Source organism: Narcine bancroftii, chromosome 7, assembly GCF_036971445.1.
Source record: "Narcine bancroftii isolate sNarBan1 chromosome 7, sNarBan1.hap1, whole genome shotgun sequence".
Lineage (NCBI taxonomy): Eukaryota > Metazoa > Chordata > Chondrichthyes > Torpediniformes > Narcinidae > Narcine > Narcine bancroftii.
Window position 1 is genome coordinate 149,730,948 of NC_091475.1, and position 26,265 is coordinate 149,757,212.

General features: G+C 39.7%; 2 protein-coding genes and 1 long non-coding RNA gene across 11 annotated transcripts in view; 2 read left to right on the forward strand and 1 right to left on the reverse strand.

Moving 5' to 3' along the window:
* The window catches only part of LOC138739205 (sestrin-3-like), a 96,367-nt gene extending 78,133 nt beyond the window's left edge, over positions 1 to 18,234 (forward strand). For 3 of the 5 annotated variants that reach the window (XM_069890794.1, XM_069890793.1, XM_069890796.1), the window contains 4 exons: positions 7,130 to 7,248; positions 8,910 to 9,100; positions 10,246 to 10,390; positions 14,083 to 15,696. In XM_069890794.1, the coding sequence (XP_069746895.1) occupies positions 7,130 to 7,248; positions 8,910 to 9,100; positions 10,246 to 10,390; positions 14,083 to 14,169 (542 nt within the window). In that variant the 3' untranslated portion in view covers positions 14,170 to 15,696. Of the gene's footprint in view, positions 1 to 7,129; positions 7,249 to 8,909; positions 9,101 to 10,245; positions 10,391 to 14,082; positions 16,039 to 17,595 lie in introns of those variants that run through there. The other 2 variants (XM_069890791.1, XM_069890792.1) reach the window with 2 other exon arrangements.
* Positions 382 to 26,217, reverse strand: LOC138739207 (uncharacterized). The gene is made up of 3 exons (XR_011342089.1): positions 25,748 to 26,217; positions 12,778 to 12,889; positions 382 to 515 (listed from the first exon to the last, which is right to left on the reverse strand). It is a non-coding gene; the product is annotated as an uncharacterized lncRNA (long non-coding RNA).
* The window catches only part of cwc15 (CWC15 spliceosome associated protein homolog), a 47,018-nt gene continuing 46,566 nt past the window's right edge, over positions 25,814 to 26,265 (forward strand). For 2 of the 5 annotated variants that reach the window (XR_011342088.1, XM_069890801.1), the window contains exon 1: positions 25,814 to 26,043. The gene's annotated coding sequence lies outside the window, so the exon portion shown is untranslated. The other 3 variants (XM_069890797.1, XM_069890798.1, XM_069890799.1) reach the window with 3 other exon arrangements.

A 26,265-nucleotide genomic window follows, 5' to 3' on the forward strand; every position in this document is an offset into this window, starting at 1 on the left:
ATCTAAAAGGCAACATCTTCTGTCACTCTTACAATGGAGAAGAATTTGTATGCAGTAATAAATTGGCAATGATTGTAAAATAAGAAAAAAAATGGGACTTTTCAATAGCTCTACCAGTATTTTGTAGTCATGCACCTTTTGTTCATGGTTTCATATTTTACATATTTGATCCCATATAATGTTTGCTTGTGCCCAGCTGCATATACCACTGCTTTAATGCACCTCTGGTACCTTGGTTTTGCTTGGGTGATGATGCAGATTTGAAGTGCAGCAGGAAGAAACTGTACAGAAGCTATTTCTGTACCCAATGGTGGTACTTCCCCTCTGCCATCAGATTTCTGAATGGACAATGAACCACAGACACCACCTCACTTTGTTTTGCACTCATTTTTAAAATTTAATATATAGCTGTAATTCTGATGCAAAACAATGAATTAATGACTTTAAATTCAGATTAAGGAAAAGGAATTCTCCTTTCTCTTCACTTTTCTGCCTTCTAGGATGTCCTTGGTTAACTGTCGGAAGATGGTAAAATTACATTTTAAATAGGAGAATGATTTTTTTCTTCTATATACATACTCTGCACTTGACTGTCACTTTCCTTTCATAACCTCCTCAAAAGCTTTCAGTTCTGACTTTCCTTTCCAAATGCTCTGTAAACTTTAATTTGAATTGATCAAACTAAAAAAAAAGGACCCTACAGCCCCCTGAATGTATTTATGCTATCAAACACCCATTCACCACTTGCATTTTGTTTTCCCCACACTTCCATCAGCTCTCAACCACCTCTCCTCTGATTTTAACATTCACTTAGACATAGGAATAACTTAGTGGCTGATCAAATTTTGACCCTTGCATCAGGAGCATCTGGGGAAATCCATGCAGCAATACGAAGGACAGGGTTGGCACCAGAACGAATGTTAGAGGTGGGCACATTCCAGCACTCAAGAACTCAGTCGACAGAACCCACTGCTGAGCAAAAATGTGCCGATGGGATGGGGGTGGGAGTGGGGTGCAGTTAGATACATGAGACCTACCTGTGCTGACGGCCACAGCCAGGGGTGGGTGGAGTGTCACGAGTATCTAGACGCTAGTGACGCTGGACGCACGCTAGTAACGCGGCTGGGGGTGGGTATGACTGTGAAATGGCAGCGGGGGGGGTGCAGCACCTTGTTCGGGGGTCCATGCCCATGAATGCACCCCCCTTGTTGCTGACCATGATGAAGGATATGGAAACTCCATACATATGTTGTATGAGTGAATCCCTTGTATTTAGATGTGGAAAATCTGGAACACCAGGGGTCAGAATTGAGCTGTGAGGTGGTTGCTTGACTAAATGTGTCATCTGCTGTAAGAGTTTAGGAAAGCAGCTGCTTAAGTACAAAAGGAAAGCCCTTGCCCATTTGAGTTGCAACTAATCCCACAGTATTTTTCTTTGAACTGTCTATGTACCCCCCCCACACCCATTATACTGCTGATTAAGATAGTAATTGATTTACTTGTTATAGAGCAGCAAGTGAAGTTTGTTTTCATCAGCTTTGTATTTTGACAAATGAATTATGCATTGAAGTTTTGAACAAAACTCTGATAAACTAGCAATATGTCCAAACTATCCCATTTCTATATCTGTGACTGATGAAAAGGATTTGTGCCTCTTCGACCTTCAGATGTATACTGATACAGTAATTGATATTTAATATAGTTAATTGTGGAGTATGTTGACTGAAGAACTTCTCTGATTAGAAAACCACTGTATCAGGGTTTTTAATTCATTATTGAAGCCCTTTATAAGGGATTTTGGACATTTCTAGCTCTGCACTTTTGATGAGGCATTCTGCATGGGACTTCCTTGAAAATCTCTTCAAGGTCTTCTTAACTGGTAGATTTGCAAGTATCCATCAATGAAAGGGAAACCTGATATTTTGCCTATGCCTCTTGCATGGCACAAACTAATCCAGATAACTCAGAACTTTGAGAACTCTGGAACATCTGGACTCATCAGGATGCTCTTTATTGACTACACCAGTATTCAACACCATCATCCCCTCAAAACTAATAAGCAAACTTCAGGACCTGGGCCTCAATACCCCATTGTGCAGTTGGATCCTGAATTTCCTCACCTTCAGACCCCAATCAGTGCAGACATCTCCTCCACAATTGCCATAAGCACCAGAGCGCCACAGGGTTGTGAACTTGGCCTCTTGCTCTACTCACTTTACACCTATGATTGTGTGGCTCTGTATGACAACACCACCAATTACAAATTTGCTGATAATACCATCACAGAGACCTGCATAAAAAGGGGCAATAAATCAGCATGCAGGAGAGAGATTGAAAATTTGGCTGAATGGTGTACTCACAATAATATCTCTCATGCTCAATATCACCAAGACCAAGGAGCTGACTGCAGACTTTAGGAAGGGAAAACCAGGTTTGTCTGATCCCATTACCTTTGGGGGATCAGAGCAAATTTAAATTCCTGTGAGCTACTATCTTGGAGGACCTTTCCTACATCTATTGTTATTGTGAATAAAGCACGTCAGCGGCTCTACTTCTGCAGGAGTTTGTGGAGGTTGGGTATGTAATTGGAAATCTTGGAAAACTTTTACAAATGTGTAGTGGAAAGTGCTAACTAGCTACATCACATCTTAGACTGGGAGCACTAATGCCTCTGAGTGGAAAGTACTGCAAAAGGTAGTGGATACAGCACAGTACATCACAGGCAAAACTCTCCACAGCATTGAGAACATCTGCGTGGAATGCTTCCTTTGGAGAGCAGCAACAATCTTCAAGGAGCCACACCACCCATAAAATCTCAGGATTGCCACCTGTGCTACATGCTAATGAGGTTAGAAATAGAAGAACAATGCAGCTTAACAGGTGCTGAAGATTTTGGTGTAGGAGGGAGGGCTTCAAGTTTCTGGATCATTTGGCTCTCTTCCAGAGAAGGTGGGACATGTTCCAATGGGACAGTTTGCATCCAAACTGCATGGGGACTAATATCTTTGCAGGCAGGTTTGTTCCGATGGGTTTAAACTAGATTTGCAAGGGGAGGGAAAAGATGTTAAAATTGCATGACTGTTAGAAGTCAACGGGTTGAACATGTTGGAAATGTTCTTGGGTGCATCTGTTTCAATGCAAGGAGTATTATATGAAAGGCAGATGAGCTTAGAGCATGTGAAATTATGACATTGTGGCCATTAGTGAAACTTGGTTGCAGGAGGGGCAGGACTGGCAGCTCAATGTTCTGTGCTTCCATTTGCTTTAGACACAATAGTATGGGGGCAGTGGGGGGGGGGGGGATGAATGGGGGAGGAATGACATTGCTCATCAGGGAAAATATCACAGCTGTGCTCAGACAGGACAGACAGAGGGCTCGTCTACAGAGAGTATATAGGTGGAGCTGAAGAATGGAAAAGATAGGACCACACTCATGGGGTTGGATTATAGACCGCCCAATAGTCAGCAAGAATTAGAGGAGCAAATTCTGTAGAGAGATAGCAGACAGCTGCAGAAAACAAAGTTGTGATAGTCGGTGATTTTAACTTTCCACATTTTGACTTGGATTCCCATATTGTAAAAGGGCTGGATGGCTTGGAGTTTATCAGCTGTGTTCAGGAAAGTTGTCTCAATCAATATATATAGAGGGACCAATTAGAGGGAGGACAATCCTGGACCTCGTATTAGGGAACGAGACAGGATAGATGACAGAAGTATGTGTAGGGGAACACTTTGGGTCCAGTGATCATAATGCCATTAGTTTCAAGTTAATTGTGGAAAAGCATAGGTCTGGGCCTCAGGTTGGAATTCTAAATTGGACAAAGGCCAATTTTGAGGGAATGAGAAAGGATTTAGAATGCGTGGATTGGGGTAGGTTGTTTTCGAGCAAGGATGTTCAAGGTAAGTGGAGGACTTTCAAAGGTGAAATTTTAAGAGTTCAGAGTTTGTACTTTTCTCTTGGGGTCAAAGGCAAGGTTAGAAGGTATAGAGAACCTTGGTTTTTAGGGATATTGGAGATCTGGTTCTTAAGAATAGAGAGGTGTATAGCAGGTATAGGCATCATGGAGCAAATGAGGTACTTGAGGAGTATAAAAATGCAAGAAAAACCTCAGAAATAAGGAAGGCTAAAAGAAGACATAAGGTGGCTTTGGCAGACAATGTGAAGGAAAATCCTAAGGGTTTTACAGGTATATTAAGAGCAAAAGGACAGCAAGGGACACATTTGGACCCCTTGAAGATCAGAGTGGTCAGTTTTGTATGGAGATGGAGAGATCTTGAATTTCTTTCTCCATCAGTATTCACTAAGGAAATGGACACAGAGTCATGGGAAGTAAGTAAAACAAGCAGTGAGGTCATGGAACCTATATAGATTAAAAAGAGGGAAGTGCTTGCTGTCTTAATGCAAATAAGGATAGGTAAATGCCCAGGGCCTGACAGGATATTCCCTTAGACCTTGAGGGAGGCTAATGCAGAAATTTCAGGGGCTCTGGCAGAAATATTTAAAATATCCTTAGCCATGGGTGTGGTCCCAGAGGATTGGTTGGTAGCTCACGTTGTTCCATTGTTTTAAAAAAAAGACTCCAAAATTATCCCAGGAAATTGTAGGCTGGTGAGCCTGACATCAGTGGGAGGTAAATTATTGGAAGGTGTTCGAAGAGATCAGAAATACAATTATTTAGATAGGCAGGGACTGATTGGGGATAATCAACATGGCTTTGTACATGGTAGATCGTGTTTAACCAATCTTAGAATTTTTCATGGAAGTTACCAGGAAAGTTGTTGAAGGAAAGGCTGCAGATGTTGTCTACATGGACTTTAGTAAGGCCTTTGACAAGGTCCCACATGGGAGTTTAGTCAGGAAGGTTCAGACGCTAAGTAATGGCTGGATGGGAGAAGCCAGAAAGTAATGATGGAAGATTGCTTCTCAGATTGGAGGTCCGTGTCTAGTTGTGTGCCTCAGGAATCGGTACTGGGACCAATGTTGTTTGTCATTTATATTACTGATTTGGATGATAATGTGGTAAGTTGAATCAGCAAGTTTGCAGATGACAGTAAGATTGGAGGTGTTGTGGATAGCAAAGTTTTTCAAAGCTTGCAGAGGGATCTGGACCGGTTGGTAAAATGGACTGAAAAATAGCAGATGGAGTTTAATGCAGACAAGTGTGAGGTGTTCATTTTGAAAGGACATAGCAAGAATGGACATATACAGTAAATGGTAGAACACTGAAGAGTTCGGTAGAACAGAGGGATCTGGGAATACAGATACATAATTCTTTGAAAGTGGCGTGAAAGGTGGATAGAGTTTTAAAGAGAGCTTTTGGTATATCGGCCTTCATAAATCAAAGTATTGAGTACAGGAGTTGGGATGTTAAAGTTGTACAGTATAACTCCGATTATCTGAAATGGTCAGGATAAACTTTTTTTTCGGAGAACTGGTCATTTTTTTAAAAAACAGCCCATTTAGCAACAGCATATCATGTAACAGTGTTTAAGCAACCAAAAACAACAAAGGAAGGCTTTTAAAGCATTAAAATAATGTTTAATCTTCACAAATAAATGTTGGCTGCCGCTGATCACCAAGCCCAGGATCCCCATTTCTGCTGGGAGCCTGGCATCCCCGCTGCTGCCTGGGAGGCTGCTCTCCTTGATGATGCTGGGACAAGGGATCCTTCCGACCACTGCGGCTGGGAGACAGCGACGCACAATTTGGGGAAGAGTTGGAGAGAACAGTTAATAAGGGAAGGAAAAGAAATAGAAAGAGGGGGAGGGAGTTACCTAAAACAAGGACAATCGTCGTTCTAATTTCAAGTCAAGTGAATTTTTTTTCAACCTGTGAGGAGAGTTTGCCTTTGAAAAAATTTTTGATAAATAAGGATTTCAGAAAATCTGATTTTGGATCATTGGCATTGCACAGAACAAGGCCAAATTTGGAGTAGTGTGTGCAGTTTTGGTCACCTAACTACAGGAAGGGTATCAATAAGATGGAAAGAGTGCAGAGGTTTATTAGGATGTTGCCTGGACTTCAAGAACTGAGTTACAGGGGAAGGTTTGACAGGTTAGGACTTTATTCCCTGGAGTGCAGAAGAATGAGGGGAGATTTAACAGAGGTATTTATGATTGAGGGGGATGGACAGAATAAATGTAGATACGCTTTTCCCATTGAGGATATGTGAGGGGAACTTATTCACAGAGTTATGGGAGTGTAGAACGTGCTTCCAGCTAAAGCGAGCTCAATTTTAACATTTAAGAAGAATTTGGGTAGGTACATGGATGGGAAAGGTATGGATGGGTATGGGCTGGGTGCAGGTCAGTGGGACTAGGAAAAGAGATAGTTCAGCATGGACTGGAGGGGCTGAGATGGCATATTTATGTGCTGTAATTGTTCTGTGGTTACAAAATGCTTTGTTTCAAACCAGCAGGTTCAGTGACAGTTGCTACCCCTCCACCATCAGACTTCTCATTAATAAACTCAATCAAAGACTAATTTATTGATTCATACTTTGCATATTTATTATTGAATATTTTTTGTCTGTATTGCATGGTTAGGAAAAGTGCTGTCCAATCAACACTGAGGGAGAAGAACCTCCTATCAGACAGCAAATTGAAGTGACAGTAGATCCTTAAACCTAAAAGATACTGTACCTCATCCACTTTACTGCTTAACTATTTTTTCTGTTGACTATCCATTTCATGTGACCGTTTTATTTGCAGCATGAAAGATCAACATGCACAATAAGTTAAGAGGGAATTAAGAGTGGCACAGGGAAATGTTTGGTCTGGTATAAAGAGCAGAACTGATTGCATGGAGGCCTAAGAATAAATAATTTTCCAAAACATTAATTGGAAGTGCATTGATAAATTGGATGTTTTTTAAAAAAAAAAGTGTGGTTGGAAATTTGCAAGATGATATAAATGCTGCTCATATCTACTCCAGCATATTGATTACTTTTAACTGCATGTTTGTGAGTTAATCAGATTACTGTTAGTCAGAAATATATCCCTATTTCTTTGCTCTCCCAGATCTTTTAAAATCCTGCTGGTTTTGCTTTATGTTTTCTTTACTGCGGGAAGAGGTTACATTTATCCTTCTTGCTTACTTTACTTGTGCATTGAACTTGATGACCCACAGCTTATGAAGATGAATGGATTCCAACCTCTTCTATATCTCGCTATGTAGATGACCCAAGCTTTGGGTATAAAGATTTTGCCCGACAAGGAGATGATCAGCTACCTACATTCCGGGCACAGGTAATTTACCTCTGATATGAGAGCAAGAAAAATAGAAATTTCCATAAACTGTTAATAAAAGATTCAATTTGAATGAAAGCCAAATATATGGAAAAATTGAGTTGCCAGATTATATACGATTTGTGGAGAAGTATTACAAGTGTATCTGAACCATAGCGGGTTAGTCTCCAATACAAGTAACCCCCATGTTACTGGTGGTGGTGGGTGGGGGAAGTTGGAGCAGGGGCTACGTTCCTTGAAAAGTTTATTAGTATATCACAATAGATCTATAACATCATCTGGTTTGTTTTTTTTAATATGAAAAAAAATCATTCTTCCACAAGATTCTTGATTCACATACAACCTTCCTACCTGTTTATCCTAATAATAAAATCTCAGGGAATTAAACCTGAATTCATTCACCACTTTGATGCATTTCCTGGGCATAGCACAAGGATAAAGCTTCACTCATTCACTATTCATATACGAAGCCTCGGTTTTTTTTCTCTCTCTATGGATTATGGAGGAATTTGAACAAGTTTAGCCCATTACGTCATGTTCATCTCTCATTTAAAATTGCTTCCTCTCCTGTTCTTGTTCCACTCCCCACACTGAATTCCCCTTCCTTCCAATTCCAATAACTTCCTAGATCTGAAAAGTGGTTAATTAAATGCATCTCTGAATCATTAGTCCAGGTTACTGAATTACTGGTTGAATTGGTGATGATGAATTTATTATCATCTGTTCAATGTACATATGCTCCAAAATTGTTGCTTGATGCAGCTGAACAGGTACTTTATTTAAAAAAAAACTATAGAAACTATAAATTACAATAATTCTTAAATGAAAGAGAAAATACAAAAAGGTAACAGATGGATAATAAATATTCAGTTACCGGAGTCCAAAAAAAAACATGAAATGTCCAGATAGAACTTTGTGGTGTTTAGAAACATCCCTGATTAGTGTAACAAGGGGATGTTCAATAGCCTGATGGTTGTTTAAAAATAAACTCTTTTTGAACTTGGAGGTACTACTCTTCAGGCTTCTGCTTCTTCTGTCTAAAGGTAGCAGTAAAAAGAAGTTGTGATCAGGGTGATGGGGGCCGTTTATGATGTTGGCTGACTTCACTGTATTCAATGGATGGAAAGTTGTAGTCTGTGATGGGCCTGACTGTGTTTTGTAACCTTCTGCATTGCTTGGCAGTCCTATTCCCCAACTAGGCTTTGCTGCAACCAGTCAGTATACTTTCCGCATTGCATCTGTGGAGGTTTCACAGAGCCTTCAACTTGGACTCCAAAGAAAGTAGAGGTTTTGGTGTGCCTTCACATTTGCCTCAATGAGCTGATTCCAGGAGAAGAAATATGGACTACCAGGAACTTGAAGGTTGTAACACAGTTGGTCATTTATGGAAGGAGAGCTTGTGTATTTCACTGGAATATGCCAGTATGCCAAGAGTTAGCCTACTGCCTGGGACCAGGCTATCTGAATCCCTGAGACATGGGTGTCTGGGTGAGTTCCTGTCCAATCATACCTTCAGATTTGTTCTCTCCTTCCAGGCTTGACTAACAAAATAAGATGAGATGCTGCTTCTTTTCATTGTTTTGATATTTATTTCTTGGGATAATAATTTTTCTCCTTGTTTATTCTCTCCTCTTTCTTGCTCTTTACTTACTATTTTTCAGGACTACTCCTGGGAGGATCATGGTTTTTCTTTAGTTAATCGGCTTTATTCTGACATTGGTCAACTGCTGGATGAAAAATTTCGTATGGTTCGCAACCTAACCTACAACACCATGGCCATACATGAAGATGTGGATACGACCACTTTAAGACGAGCTATATGGAACTATGTTCATTGCATGTTTGGAATAAGGTGGGGCTTCATAATCTGAAAGTCCAGTGCTACATCTTCCCTATTAAAACTTTAAATCTTTATCAAGGTCTGTGAAAAATGTAAATGTGCAAAACACAAGAAGCCCTCAATTGAGCACACTAAAAGAGAGGTTGCAGTTAGAAATATAGATGAAAAAATTGTGTTCTGAGGTAGTAACTCGACTGGTGGGTACAATTTGTTTAAAATAAGTGAATGGAAATCCTTTTATTGACATTTGCCCTTGTAATCTTTATCTTTTCTACTCCCTTTCCCTTGCACCCTTTGTCTACCACTGTCCACTTGTTTACTCTTGAATGTTGTGCCTTGCATCTTAGCCAGTGACCCTAAATCATGTAACATTTCTAGAGATTTCTATGCCCATTATTCAAACTTCTTGCAGATATTCTATCTTATCCCTCAACTATTGTAAAATATTTGCATATTATCTTCTCTGCACCATTCTTTCAAAGCTTTAAACTGCTCTATCACTCTTGAACTATATATAATCTATTGTAAGAAAATAAACAAGTATTTCAAAGATTGTTCCTTATTTTCTTAATACATGGCAACAGTCTTTACATGTATATTTTCAAGGCTCATGTACATATTTGAACTACATAGAAGTGGAGGACATGGCAGAAAAATTTTGTTTCGGCCAAAAATAAGAATGACCATGACCATGTTAAGTGAAGTGTGCCCAAGGAGCTGAAAGGTCTATAATTCTATTTCTTGCATTCTGTGCAGAATCAATAATCTTCATATTGAAATGTAAACAGAACTAGACACTGAATATCAGATGTGAGTGGACTATTTACTTAAAATGTAAAAAAACAACTTTTAAATTGAGTTATTAGAGTTGATTCATCTAGCACAATTACAAACCATTTTCAGAAAATGCTGCAGTTTCATTGGTGACTCAAATTAGTGCAACGTGGCTAACGTCATCAAGTCTATGCTTATTGCCCTTCTCTAATGGCCCTCAAAATAGTCCGCGGAATTGTTAAAGCCCCTTGGTCTTGGACCAACGGTTCACCCATAACTTTTGTTTCCATTCTCAAACGTTTTTTTTTAATATTACCACCATCTTTTTAAATGTACCCGGAAAAGCCTTAAATTGGAATTGATTGGCATTATTTTTGTTAAAGATATGATGATTATGATTATGGTGAAGTCAATCAGTTGCTGGAACGGAGTCTGAAGGTTTATATCAAAACAGTGACCTGCTACCCAGAAAGAGCCACAAAACGCATGTACGACAGCTATTGGCGGCATTTCAAACATTCGGAAAAGGTGAGTGGATCAAAGTCAGGCAGCATTTCTTTCTGACTAACTAAAGTGTTAAAGATTTTTCCTTCTCAGTAATATTTTTATTGGCTTTCACATGTTCTTTGCTGGTTCTCCCCCATTTTTGTGTTAGCGGGATTGTTTTCTCACTGGGTTGGAGCTTTGAAGCATGTGATCTACAGTTCATTGCCTAAGTAGTGATTGTAAAATTAAGCATCAACTTAAATATTGTCTCCTATTGTGTGCAGGGTGGACATGTGATGTTTCTTGGAATGATTAAACCTAATAGTATTTTGATTGTCGAAAGTTAGATTCCGATTTTTCTTCAGAAAAGGGTTTTCCCAAAATTGTGGGTGGAAAGTCTGTTCTCGACAGTTTGCATGCTTTCCATTTCCTATATCCTTTATACATCATCATATTCCTAAAGCTTTTAAAGCTAGGTGACACATTAACCTCTTCCTTTATAGAGCAATAAAGTTTCCTCTTCATTGCTCTATTTTGATGCAGAGAAATTTGTGGGCACTCTGATCACTCTTAACAAGCAACAGGTTGGCAAAATCTGATGACTAAAATGTTTCTTGGTGAAAGTGGTTAATGTGCTTTGCATGCATACACTGCCACCTGTTGACCCAGTCATTGACATTAATTTCTAGAGCTGGTACCTGAGTAAAGCAGAGGATCAAGAATCCGATCCAATTGCTTCCTCTCACTATTCAGAAAAGTTGTAAGCTTCAACTATAATCACACAATTTAGGGATAGGTGTAAGCCACTTGAACTATGTCCAGAATTCAGTGGATTATGGTTGACCTAACTGTAATCTGCCTACCCCAGGTAACCTTTTACCTTATCACAATTTGGCCCAATTCTCCCTTAAAATATTCAGGTAGTGCTCTTCAAAAGAGCCATGAAATCAGATTTCAAAAACTGATCATCCTTGGATGCAAGATTGATAAAGTGAGGTGAAATTTTAAGAGGACCCCTTCTCACAAGACAAAACATCCTGTCCATGACTATTTCAAGTCCCCTGTGGATATTTCAGTCCAATCCCTTCTAAGCTCCTTCATATACAAACCAAACTGGTCTATCTTTAAATCACAAGATATTCTGCCCATTTCAGGAACTGCTCAGAACATTTAATATCATGAAAATACAAGGAGGCTTCTGCTGTACATAGTATTCTGCTGCCTCATCAGTGCCTTTTCTATCTGAAATGTAACCTCTGTATTTTTTTCCTCATTTTTAGATGCAATCAACAAATGTATGAGAATGTAGTATTTCCTTATTTTGATTCCACCTCGATAGATGGAGTCAAAAGTTAAAAAAAAAAACACTTATACCTGCAGCACCCAGTTCTTACCTAAACCTCTCCTTGTTCTCATTCCAATGTATATAATTTTCTTTCTGGGAAATTTGCATTTCTGTAGTTCCTTCATTCCTCCTTCCATGGTTCTAAATAACCACTGCTGTAATGGTCTACTACCACTGACTTCTCTAGCTATATATCATCTTTTAAGGTGCTCAGTAAAACTTTTTAAACTGACCAGCACTTTCCTAAGAGGGTCAATATTAGATTTTGTCTGATAGGCACTTAAATTTTTCAATAAAATATTTGAATTGTCTTGCTGCCTTGCTGCTTTGGATTAAAATATGACATTAGTTACTTAGGAGTGAATTATTCAGTTGTTTTTTTTTTGTTTTGGTTAAAGTGGACTGATCAAATGCACAACCTATAAAGTATATATGACCCATTTGGAATTTATAATTTGCCAGAATAATAATTCTTGTGTTCTCAACTTTTGAGGAATTAATATAATGACCCACAAGGTCAAAATACTTCATGTGTTTACCCTTGAACAGCTGCTCAATCTTCCAAATCAATATTTTAGATTCCTCGTTTTTAAAAAGTGAAGAAATGTCAGGATAAATCATTTGTAATTCTCCAGGGCTAGTATATTTTTTACAAGGTTTGATGCAGAATTCATCCCTTTGCAAAAACATCTTTTTTTTTCCATTTGAACAGTGACCTTGTCAGATATTTAGCCTTCCAGCTTTTTAAAATATCACAGGATCATGTTGCAAGATGTTGGGATGTTGCAGCCCATTGGCCAGACATTACTTATGATCTTTGTTCATACTACTTTTTTCAAAAGGAGAGGGCCAATTGACACTCCTTCAACACCCAAGAGGCATGTCCTAACACAGATTGAACTCGGAGACCAGTTGACATTGGGTGGTGTCTTGATAACTGTGCTGGTGTTGACTGCTTTGAAACTAACTTATCTCTGATAGTCAGAAGCCTTTTGAAAACAGTTCAAATTGATGCCTATTTTAAAAAAAAATGTGATTCATAATGCTTAAAATGGTTAAATTAATAAACAATTCAAAAACTTGCCTGTCAATACCAATTTCCACAAGGTCACCGACTTCATTCAAATGAATGCAGTTACTGCTGATGTCAGCCAGCACTGGAATAGAGCTGTCATCTATAAAGCAAATTTATTGCACTGCAAAATAAAAAAAAACTTCAGATGTTGAAAATCTATAATTAAAAAAAAACTTGCCAGGTTCCATCAGTGGTGTTTTCAATAGTTACACTGGTCAATAGTTCCAGATAATTTTCATGTGTGTTTACTTAGATGTACAAAAGGTCAAAGTATTGTGAACAATTGGCAATTGCTGGTTGCTCACAGGACATAATTGGTCAGTTGTGGTTGGAATCTGCCTTTTGACCCATTAGAGCACCTTCAACTGTGCCATGATGAGCTTGGATTATAGTAATCACCTAAAAACAATGAAATCCAGCCCCAGATTTCCTCTTTCCACTCATGGAACTTGTGAGATACTCTGAATGTGTAGCCTCTTGGATAAAATTAAAGCATGTCCTTGATTTAAGAGCTGTTAATCCTGATGTTAATAGTGTTATAATTTTTGATCAATTTCTTCATAGTATTTTTAAAAGTAAAATAGCTGGTGGAATTTTTTTAAATCAAACTATAAATGAAAGGCCAAAGTAGTTGGTTACTTTTAAAGATTTTAAACTTGATTGCACTTGACTTTGCACCTGTACCTTTTAATTTGATATGAAAATCTACAAATGGTTTCATTTCTCTATTATTACTGATTAATACAGGGTACTCTATATTTAAGTTAGTGTCAATTAATGCAATAATTGAAGCAGAATACAGTTTGTCTTGTTAATTGCATAATTTGAAATGATTTGAAAAGGAAATTTATTACTTAAAGTTTTTCATTTTTATTTTGCATGAAAAATTGAAATTCCACTTTTCAAATTTTATCATTTCTTTGTCATTTTTAATTTGCTGGAAAAACCATGGAGAATTATTTTTAAATCTGGTGGCCTCAAAAGTGCACAAGATCTTGAAAACGGGAGCCCTTTATTGATCTTTAACATCATTCCAGATAAGGGATGACTTGTCACACCCAATGCATGAAAGTCCTGGAGAACTTCAGCAGGTCGTACAGCATCTATAGGAAGCAAAGGGATGTAACCAACATTGCAGCCTGAGCACAGGCCCAAAAGATTGGTTCTATCCCATTGCATTGACCTGCTGAGGTTCTCCAGCATTGTGTATATTGCACTCAATTACACCTTCTGCAGACTTTGTTGTTTAACTTGTAACCCACAGTTCCAAGTGAGAACAATCAGTAAAAGTATGTTTCTTTTTGATTTCCTTAGATTCATGTTAATTTGCTGTTGATGGAAGCGCGTATGCAAGCAGAACTCCTATATGCCCTGAGAGCTATAACTCGTTATATGACTTGAAATCAGGGAAAATATTTTCTAAGAATGCAAGCTGAACCAGTGTAATTGAGTTTTTTGGGGGCAGAGACAATGAATTTATTGTCCAAAACTTTAGCCATTATGTGCAATTTGTGCTGACTGTAGAATAACTGAATGTTCCTGAAGTTTAACACTGAAATGTAATCTTGCCAAATTCACGGCCCATTGATGATGTGTTTGCCTATACGGTTGTTAATCAGCTGTAATGTGAAGCGGTTTGTGAAAGAGAGCACGAGAAGGAGGATCTTGATCATTTCCAAAATGTGAATTGAAAATGCATACATTTCTATAGGGTTTTGTTTCCTTTAAATCTAGCATGTACATTACCCCCCTCCTATGAATTGTTCTCTTATTTTCATTATTGTTGAATTTTCTTTGCATATCTGCCTTTATAAGCTAAACCACAGGAGCAAAATTAATCTATTATGTAAGAACTGGACCCATTGAATATAGAGAACGGTTTTAAAAATGTATTTCTTTTGAGTGCATGTGATGTGAAACTTGTGAATTTCTGCTTTAAATACTGACCACCCTATTGAATGGTATTGTAATTATAATTGTTTCAAGCCTCTTCCCATTCTACAAAGTGAAAAAATTCAATAATACTTTTGTAGCAACCACACAATATTGGTAAAGGTGTCACTACTTTTAGCAAATGTAATACATGTGCAATTTGGTTAGTTTCCAAGCTATTAAATGGGTAGTAGTTACCAGACATTCAGCATTCATTGCTGAAATTCAGATCAGGTTTTCTTTTGAATAGTAAATATTATAAAAGTTAAGTATTGATTTCCTTCTTAATTTAAATTGCCCTTATTGCTGCCATTGGATAACAATGTTTGATTTCTTGAACTGAAATGACTGATCGGTGAATTTTGCAATAGCCAATTACATTTGAGCAAAATAGTTGAAACATTATAAAACTAGACGGAATATTAAGTAGGTTTAGCAGCATTTTGTTTTGAAGTTGGAAGGACAAATCTTGGGAAAGAGAATTGTTCTGGTACTTACTGAAACTAACCTGTTTGCAAAACACTTGAGTTAACTGCTGATCCTTGTGAGACACCTTTTGATTAGTGAAGGAAAATAGATGCCATGAAGAATAATACTTGATAATACTAATAATAAAATTAGAAATGGTCCATCCATTTGTGCAACAGCATTTATCAAAGAAACCATTATGGTCCAGACAAAATAGCTATTTGTATGTCTATTATTTGTCGAAGAAAGCTGATACCAGAAATAACCTTTTAGAGTGCATACTGCTGCAGTTAGCATCAAAACACTAATTGTCGAGGAACAGTTTCAAACATTGTGTAGATTTTGTTTTCCATTATTTGAGCAATAAAAATTTCTGCTGATATATTTTACTGCATCTTTTGAGAGTTAAGTAACGTTGGGCCCAGATTACTGAGATGTTTCAAAGACAAGCTAGGATTGAGTTTTTATTTCTCACTTTCATCGACAAAATCCTCTGCTTTTTCTTGAAATAAAGTGTCAGTAACCACAGTGAGTGCATATTTGTGTCATTGATGTTTTAAACTAGAGATAATCTTAAAAATAAAATTGAATGATGCATCCTATCTTGGATAGAGATGTTATATTAGCTAAATCAAGTAGATCTGTTGATAGCTGTTCAGCTTTAGCTGGAAGGTGGCCACAATGAAAACACTGCTGAATTTTCTTTAGCTCCACCTAGCCCTCTATTTGACCATATTCTCTGATCCAGAGTTATCCGAAAACTAGAAGGAGTTGATCTCAGATAGTGTTTAATTCAAAGACATTGTCCTCTACTCATCGGGAGGAGAATCTCTGTCTGATGTACACTGGATTGAATTCTTCCAAGCAAAGGTGACCAAATAATTACTTTCTGGACAAATTATATGAATAGAAATATAACATGAAGTAAATGAGCAAAGCTAATGCTTTAATGGTATTACATGAAATATCCTTCAGTGTATATATGTTATCTTGGGGGTTTCAATACAAACATACTGACAATGTTTTAAGTACAATATTGACTTCATTGAATGATTCAAAATAACAAGTCTAACTCTGGGCCAAAATTACAATACAAGTGGATGTTGCACACAAATATTCAAACTCAGTGAACCAGGCATTGGGTTCAAATTTTGAAACCAGTATTTATTGTTGATTAAGTACATTTAAAGTATGGTCTAAACTTGTATTTTGTTAACTATAGGATACCTTAATATTAATGTACAACTTTCCACTGAAGGGTGATCCTAGTTTTAAAAGGAAGTGTAGCTTGAGTATCACCATAAACAGATTGCAGTGCAACCTGACCTACTTTATAAGCACGAGAAGAGTGTCAAAGTGAATGCCAAAAGGTCTCTGATTAACTTAATGAGGCAGTTTGTCTTTTTCCTTCAGAGCAATGTGTTTCTCTTATATTATCCTTTTTCAATGGATTGCCACCGATCACTCACAACCATTGTTTACAAATTGGTCCAAATTATCTCATTAGTTCTGTTGATTTTAATACATGCTGATAATGATCATAAAAATAATACTGATTATGCAATTAATGAGGGATTGGCATACATATCTTTACTGTTGGCTACAGTCCACTGTTTAGATCCAGCACAGTGCCTCTAATTGTGGTTGGGGCTGTGGAGCCCTAAGTGTGCACAGCTGCTGTTCCCTAGCAGGCAAATTTAAAGCCCATTGGAAGTTTAGTTTGTGTTGTGAGATAACTGACAATAATGTCACATGGTCCACACAGACTATGGCAGCAATTCAAAAGCCTTTATTACTTATTAAATGTTCCTTGTTATTTGAAAGTCATTAAAGTTGCTGCATTAATGCAAGCTTTCCATTTTCCTGTCTGGTTTGTAGAATTAAACCTGGGGTATGAATAAATTTGATTCTTATCTAAATAATGCTTTCTATTTCAAAACAACAAACTATCTTTAATTACCATCTTAAGTGGGGTGGGGTGGGGGGGGGTGGGGGGAGATGCTGAACCTACCAAATGGATCAGGTTTTAATATGCATATGTGGGGGGGGGGGGGGGTAGGGGTGAGAAGACTGGAATTAAATAATGGAATAAAATCTTGAAATCTTTGCCAATGCTTTACTCTTCTAGATGACTAAGTATTATCTGAATCACAAATACTGAATGTTTGTTCCTATTATGTATCAGATAATTACTTCAAATAAAAATACTTCATAGATTTCTTAAAAAAAAGAAACTACAGGTTGCATGCTAAAATTAAGTGATTATTTAGCTATCCAATGCTTGGATGTTTTGGTACTATGTATACCCAATCATTTATAATCAAAAAAAGCTGTGATTTATTACTGTATGATTAATTTGCTGTATAATTTATGTGCAAAATTTTGTTGCATGAAACAAATATCACCTATTTCCACTTTTATCTGCAGCATATTTGAAGAAGCTTCATTGGAAAAAGTTTCAACAATTGTAAATGTCGAAGATGGCATGTGTGGAATTTTTTTATATATTACTCTTGTTAATTCACTTATTAGTGAAAATAATAACCCTGACAGCTGCAGCTAGAAGATGAGAATGTTGAATCTGGTCACCAGCAGTCAAAAGGGTCTTTTGAATTGGACTCATTTTTCACTCATTTAATTCTTGCTGAAGTTTTTATTTAACATCTTTTCTGATTTTTTTCTGCAATTTTATGTGGATAATGTGATTATGGCTGTGAAAGATATTTAAGTAAAGGTGATATTTTTCCAGTGATATTTACAATTTGTATTAGATGGAGGGAAAACAAGGCATGAACTATTGGATTCATACATTGTGCTTTTATGAGCAAGACTGAGATTGATAATAGTTTTGTTTAATGTGACGCCAGAGTAACAATGAAACAAGTGCATTCTTAATCATATACTCTCCAGTGGACAATCTGCACTTCTTTGGTTGAAAATGGTCTATCATTGGTATGAAACAATGGGGTTGGTGTAAAGAAACATCACATTTGTATTTGGAGATTTCATTGTTAAAGGGAAGGAAGAGAATTAATTTTTTGTTTCAATAAAATTGGAAAAATGAAACTTTTTGGAATAAATTTCTTTTTCAGCAGTTTTGTTTTCAATGGAGACAAAAGACGAAAGAAACTGCACAAATGGTCCCTAAACTTCCTCCACATTACTTCTGTGCTTTCACCCTTAAACATTTGTTTTCAATTTTTTTCTTGCTAGTTCTTGCCTCATCCCTTCATAATTAGCCCTTCCCCAGTTGAGCAGCAGTTTGACTGTTTTTTTATCCTTTTCCATAGCTATATTGAAGCTAAGGGAGTTGTGGTCACTCACCAAAATGCTCCCCCACTGAGAAGTCCACCACCTGACCAGGTTCATTCCCCAGAATCAGTATGGCCTCTCCTCTAGTCGACTGCTCCACATATTGTGTCAGGAATCCTTCTTGTACACACCTGACAAATTCAGCCCCATCTATCCCTCTTCCAGTCAGTAGGTGCCAGTCAATATTAGGGAATCATTCTGCTCAACCACCTGGTCTGCACTGGGTCATTACTTTCAGTGGCACAGTGAATAAAGCTATTGCTTCACAGCTTCAGTGACATGTTCAATCCTGATCATTGGTGCTCTCTATGTAATATGAGCATGGGTTTTTTTTGACTCTGTAATCACAGAGGTTTCCTCTGGGTGTTTCTGTTTCCTCACAGGGAGACATTGTGACAATACTAATGCAAAGATAGTGGAGAAAAAAAATATACACAGTCTGCTCATCCTCATCATTACCAACTTAATTATACCATATGATAATAATAAGGAAACCTATCCTCAATGGAGAAAAATCATAGCTGAACATTTCATTGTGTCTTTGTAGCACTCAGGACCAGACAGAGTACAACATGCTTTTATTCAATAAGAATGTCACACATGGTCTGTGGAATGAACGGGGGTTTTAGCGGGGATCCAGGGTTTATATCGGGATATGTGCGGGGTGGAATCCTTAGAAAGTCGGACCAGTAGTGAATTCCCAGTTCACTACATTCACCCCTTCCTTTTGAACGAAGCCTGAGGGTGAAAGCAGAGAATATCGGACTGGACCTGGTGCTGTAAGCCAAACGAGAAGGTTGTCCCAGATGTTTAATTTCTCGCGAAAGAAAACTTCAGCTTGTGGAGAGTCGCATTAATCACAGTGCAAAGTAGCAACCTAATGGAGTGGAGTGCCATGGGTAGGACGTCCTGCCAGCATGAGTCTGGAAGTCCTTTGGAACGGAGAGCCAATTTTACAGCCTTCTAAACTGTAGTGTTCTCTTTTTCAACCTGTCCGTTCCCCCGGGGGGTTATAGCTAATCATCCTGCTGGATGCAATGCCTCTCACCAGCAGAAACTGGAATAGCTCTTTGCTCATAAATGTTGAGCCCCGGTCACTATGAATATAGCCAGGATACCCGAACAGGGCGAAAGTAGAGTCTACGGCCCTAGTGATGGATGGTGTGGATGTGTCTGGGCAAGGAATGGTGAACATGAAACAAGAGAACTCGTAAATGACAGTGACACGTTCCTGTTTGTAGAGGGGAGGGGTCCCATAAAATCAACAGTGAGCTGTTCGAATGGCCTGGATGCCTTTATCAGGTGCCCCTTTCAGGGACGGTTGAAGTGCACCTTGCACTCTGTGCAGACCTGGCATGACCTGGTTATTTCCCTGACATCCTCAATTGAGTAGGGTAAATTGCGTGCCTTGACAAAATGAGCCATGCAAGTAATACCTGGATGGTAGAGTTCATTGTGCAATGATCGCAACTGGCTGGTGTGTGCAGCGGCACAGCTTCCTCTGGATAGGGCACATGGAGGCTCATTGAGGGAAACAGGTTGGTAGACTTATGTCATAGTTGTAGGTGAAGAGTTCGATCCTCCACCTCGTAATTTTGTCATTTTTAATTTTGCCTTGTTATGTTAAACATGAAAGCCACCAATCACTGGTCCATGAGGAGGATGAATTTCATACTCACCAGATAGTGCCTGTGATAGTACAGATCTATCACCAATGTACATAGTGTATATAGTTACTGTATCTAGACTTTGCTTACAGCGATTGGCTGAGAGCTAAGCCATGCCTATTGTCTGGGCCTTAAAGGGTTGTGTCCCTAGCCAGGTCGGATCATTCCGGACTGGTCAGCCACTTGTGAAGAGCTCCTGTCTTTTGCTAATAAAAGCCTTGGTTTGGATCAACAAGTCTTTGATTCTTTCGATGAGCTCTACAGTGCCTCCATTGCCTGATGGCCTCTACAAAAGCTGTGCCTCTTTCTCCACTTATGAATTCTGACATAGGCTCCTGGAAAAAAATGCAACTGGCCTACTGGCCTGATTAATGGTTGCATCCAGGGCTACATCTGAAGCATTGCTTTCCACCTGGAAAGGTACATTTTTGTCCACCGCGTGCATGGTGGCCTTTACAACATGGCTTCTGACATAGTTGAAAGCTGTTTGAGCTTCGGTTGTTAGTGGAAAAGAAGTGGATTTTAGGAGGAGATGGACCTTGTCGGCATATTGAGGGATCCATTGGGCATAATATGAGAAGAAGCCCAGCCACCTCCTCAAAGCCTTCATGGTCCTTGGGAGTTCCAATAGGGGGAGCATCCTGTTGGGGTCAGGGACAATGATGCCATTCTCCACCACATAGCCCAAGATGACTAGGCGTCTAGCCCTGAACATGCACTTACTGGTGCTGTAAGTGAGGTTCCAGGCTTTAGCTGCATAGAGAAAGTTCTGGAGGTTGGCATCATGGTCCTCCAGAGTGTGGCCACAAATTGTAACGTTGTAAAGGTATGGGAAGGTGGCCTTCAACTTAAATTTGTCTACCATTCGGTACATTGTTCTCTGGAAGATTGAGACCCCATTTGCGATACCAAATGGACCCTCTGGAACTGATATAGTCTCTGTTAGCCTCAAAAGAGGTGTAGGGACAGTCCTCGGAACGGATTGGCAACTGGTGGTAAGCAGCTTGAAAGTTGATGGTCGAATAGACCTTGTACTGTGCAATTTCGTTCACCATGTCCAAAATGCGAGGAAGGGGCTATGTGTCCAGAAGTGTGAAGCGATTAATAGTTTGTCTATATTCAATTACTAGCCTGGACTTTTCTTCCCCTTTTACGACAACCACCTGTGCTCTCCATGGTCTGGTACTGTGTTCGATAATGTTCTCATCGAGCAGTCGCTGTGTCTCAGCCTTGACGAATGCCCGGTCCTCTACGCTGGAGCGTCTACTTTTTGCAGCAATTGGTCTGCAATCGGCACTCAGTTTGGGGAACAGAGGAGGTGGGGAGAGACAGCAAATGACATCGGAACGTTGGGAACTTCCATTCCAAACTGTAATGGGAGGGAGAAGACCAGAATATACTCCAGGGTCATGTTTTTAAAGTGACACAAGAAATCAAGACCCAGCAAAACCGGAGCACATAAATTCTTAAGTAGACACATTTGAACTTACAGAATTTCCCCTCCTGTAAAGATAAATGTTCTTGAATATTGACAGACTGCGTATGGGGTTCTAAATAAATACTATAATTAGCGGCGTACACTTTGAGATTGATATTTTGAACTTTCTCTGCATCCTGGAAGCTCTCAGTCAAGCCAGAGTCAATTAATTTATGTTAATGCCCATTAACCCACATCTTTATCGTGGAATTTGTTCAGTTGGTGTGGTATTTCCTGGTCCATCATCATTGCTGCAAAGATTCTGGAGACGCCATCGTTCCCCTCACTGGAGTCGCTCCACCCGTTCAGATCCTCTTGCAGGCAAGATGGCGGGGGCCACGAGGTGCCCTCCTCCTCCTCCTTCCACCATTGTAGATGACGCAGAATTTGAACGCCAGCAAGATGATGGAGACCACGCAGTGCAGCAAGATGGCCGCATTCCCTCCTCGACAGATGAAGGTGGCGCCAGTTTTGAAACATGGCAGGATGGCTGCCAGGTTTTCCCACATCGCTGCTCTCTCCGTGCAGCCTCACAGGAAGGCCATGGCATAGAACGTTGGGACTGGGAGGTCATGGGTTTGGGTTTTGGGCTCACATCAGCCCGTAAGGGGTCACGCATGCGTTGGACCTCTCAGTGCTCCCCCTCACCCTTCAGACTTTCACCCAGTGCCCCTTTTTTACCACAACCAGAGCAGATGGAGTCTTTAGCTGGACATCGAGTTTTTGGGTGCTGTTGTTGACCCCTGAAGAAGCATCCCTTAGTGCTCGAGGCTGCCAATGCAGCATGTGGTATCGCTCTGGAACCCAGGTCCTCATGAAGGATGCTGCCGCCTTCCAAACTGTCAGTTGGTCCATCTTCAGTGACTTGGCCAGTAGTAAATTGTCAGGCAGCGCCGCGCTCCCTTTCTCCAGCAACTGCTGCTGAATGTATTTGGACTGCACCCCAGTGACCAGTGCATCCTTGATCTGCTCATCCTCACATTCTCAGGCCATTGCCATCCTCATACCCGCAGTTCCTCGCGAGTGCTCGTAGGATGAGGACATAGTCCTCAATGGACTCACTAGGACGCTGCTTCAGTTGGAAGAGTTGATGCCTTGCTAGGATGAAATTTTGGGGCCTCATGTAACAGGGCTTCAGCTTCTCAACAGCTGCTGCATAAGTTGTACAGTCCCTGACGATCAGGAATCCTTTTGGTCTGACGCGAGAGAGGAGCACCGACCTCTTGAGCACATCTGTTGAGTAGATCTCTTGCGTGGGTGACAGGTGCATTTGGAAGCACTCCAGACAGCAAATAGAGGGTCGATGAGGAGCATCGCAGGCTTCAACAGCGCTTCCATTCCGTTCTTTAATGAATAAAATTGTAGTGTGACCGAGAGCACTCAGACCAGAGAGTACAACATGCTTTTAATCAATAAGAATGGCACACATGGTCTGTGAACTGGGGTTTTGGCAGGGGTCCAGGGTTTATATCGGGATATGGGAGGAGCCAGTCCTTACAGCATCACAACAGTAGAGAATTCCCAGTTCACTACAGTCCTGAAATACTTTTGTCACATTATTGACAGGAAACAATAATGGACTGCAATTTTGCCCAGTCCAGCTGGAAATGTTGGGAGTCAAATCATAAATCAAGGTGGAAATTATCTTGACTAAATTGTCCATTTGTTATTCCAAAACAAGTTGCCAGTTTCCTGCAACATGTAATCAAATCACTATGGAAAAAATATCAAGGGGACTATCTGGTCTAAACTGAAATACCAATTTTAACATCATCCTTAAGCTTGAAGTGGTGCAAGTTTTAAGTGGCCCAAATAGTGGTAAAACTGCTCTTTCTATGACAATATTTCTTGAAACAACTTGGCACCTGGACTTGCATGTAGCTTATATCAGATCAAGCACATTCCTGAAGACATGACAAAAGTCATCATTGTCTGGTAAAAGGCCATGTACATGCCAGTCACTGATCAGTATAATTCCTCTTATGTGCCTAATTCTCCACTAGATATACTCAAGGTTGGACAGTATCCTTAAAGTTGCCCAAGCAAGCTGTAAGAAACACAATACATTATTTAGCAACTTGGTAGAAAGTGGCTTTCAATGAAGTATGGGGACAAATAATTACTCATGGAATTCATAGCTATTTACAACAGTATGGGTACTAATGAATCTTGCAGATTAATTTTGCACACAGCAGCTCATGTTGAACTTTACCAACACTAAGACAATGCAGGGTTACAAGTTAAATTATGGCCCTTGCCCAAAATACTAATGTAGAGAGCTAAAACATAAGTTTAAACAAACGACAAAACCTGATGGGTGAATGAGTGAGCAGAAGCAAATATGTGGTTGCCTGGCCAATTTGGCAATGGAATACAGAAGGAAATCATGGGCACACAGACAACTAATATTTCTTGAACAGGGTTGAAGTTGGGAGTGTGTATCAGGACTGGAGGACAGATGTTACTCCCTTATTTAAAAAGGGTAGTAAGGATAAACCTGGCAACCACAGGCCAGGTGAGAAATAGATTAATCGAAGGCTGTATTTAATCAATTTCATGTTTTTTTTTGATGAGGATAATGCAAACGTCGTGGTGTACATGAACTTCCAAAAGATGTTTGATCAGGTGCTATATAAGGTGTCAAGTTATAGAATGTAGTAGAGAGAGAATATTGAGAGCAGGGAAGTGTTGGAACCAAGGGGTTAAGTAATCATAGAAAATATGCCGATGTACTATTAATTATGTATTCATTAATCCATTACTATGTAACAATTTACTATTTACTTCAATTATACTGTTTAAGGGAAATATTAATGCAATTAAGTAACAGCCACAGTATGTAGAAAAGTTGGCTGATTATAGTATGTGTAGAATTTGCTGCCTCCAAATACAAAGAGAGAAAATACTTTCATCCCCAAGGTTACTCTGCTAATTGTAAAGCAAACATGGGAGAAAAAGGATAACAGATAGGAGAAGTTAGACAGGATGAGGTTGGAGGAACCATAGGGACAGTGATTTATTCTGAAACAGGCCAGTGGCAGGAAGATAAGTGGATTGCAAAGATAAGTGATAAGACTACCATGACTGAGAATGTCTGAGACAAACAAAATGGATAAACCAATTTAGTAGAAATAATTAAGTCATAAGGATACACGGGAGGTGTTGATTAGAACAGAAGACTATGGCCAGACGAGAACAAAGAAATAATTAGAAATATCTGGGGTATGAATTGACTTCTGATCAAAACAACAGGATGTTCTGGCCTTGGGGATTAAGATAGGAGGTCTACACCATCGATAAAGTGCAGAGCAGGAAATTGCTTGAGATAAATTTTATGCAATGAGTCTATCAAAGAAAGCCAACTCCTGGTCAATGTAACAATGTTGATCTATATAAACAGAAGAGACTGGACAGTAGGAGTCAGTCTTGGGGAATAGCTCACTGAGCAGGTGACCTATGAACTAACGACTGAACCAGAGCTCTGTTAAGCTTTATTCTTGTGCTCTGTAATAAACTGATTGTGAAACCGAATACCTTCTCCTGTCACTTCATTCAACGAGCACGCTGGACTCAGACAACATGTAGACCAAATTGAGGGGAGGGTAAAGCCAGAGTCCGACAAAAGATCTACTGGCACTCCAAGGTTTAGCAGAAAGTCTACAATGTCCTTGTGTCCGGCTGAGGATGTAGTGAGAGTCTGCTTCGGGTGGGAAGAGCCTATTAGCATTCTCCATGATTTTTTTTTTGCATCCACTTGATGATCCAGAGTCCTGGACTTTGAAACGCAAGCCACATTTTCTAATTTCATAGATGACTCAAAACTTGGCAGTATTTGGAAGTGAAGAGGATAACGATAAATTACGACAGGATACAAGCAAATTAATGCCGTGAATGACAGGTGATGCATGTTGGTTGGAAGAATGACGAGACACAAGTCTTTTGAATACATGGGCATGAGAATAAATCTGTGACCAACGACCCTTGTTCTTCTTTCACGCGTCCTTTCTGACAAGCGGTGCTCAATGCTATTTCGGTCGAATTTTCTCTTGGTCGTACGTTAAATAATAGGTTGTGGCCCTTTTAATTTCAAGGCGAAATATCACCTCCATTGGATCTACTTTACCTTGGTTGGATCATCAGAGACAAATAGTTGCAGAGTTTTATGCTTCATTCAGTTGATCGAGAGAGCTGTTGTCGAAGCGGACTTTGACACCTAAAAACACAGGGCTGGAAACGCTCAACCATTAGCTCCACGTTTTTTTTTAAACCCCGCCAGCATTCGCTTGTGGAAAAGGGGTTGATCCGGCCACCGTAGTGCAGTGCATTGTGGGACAATCGAGCGCTGCCGTGCAGGCCGGTGGTGGGAACCCATTTCGAACGGCGACCGTTGAGTTTGGAACATACGGGTTCGGCTCGCAGGTAACGGGTGCTTGACGTCATCGGGCCGGCGGCGCCAGCAGGCGAACGAGTGGACCGGATCCCACAGGCTGACGGCCAATGTTGACTGGCGGGCGCAGTCAGGGCCTCCCCGGGCCAGCGGCCCACAACCGGTCGGTGCCGCAGGAAATCATTCCGGGATGAGGAGTTTTACTTGATCGCAGCACAGGGAGGAGCTTCTGGGAAAGGAGGTGGGGGTGGGGT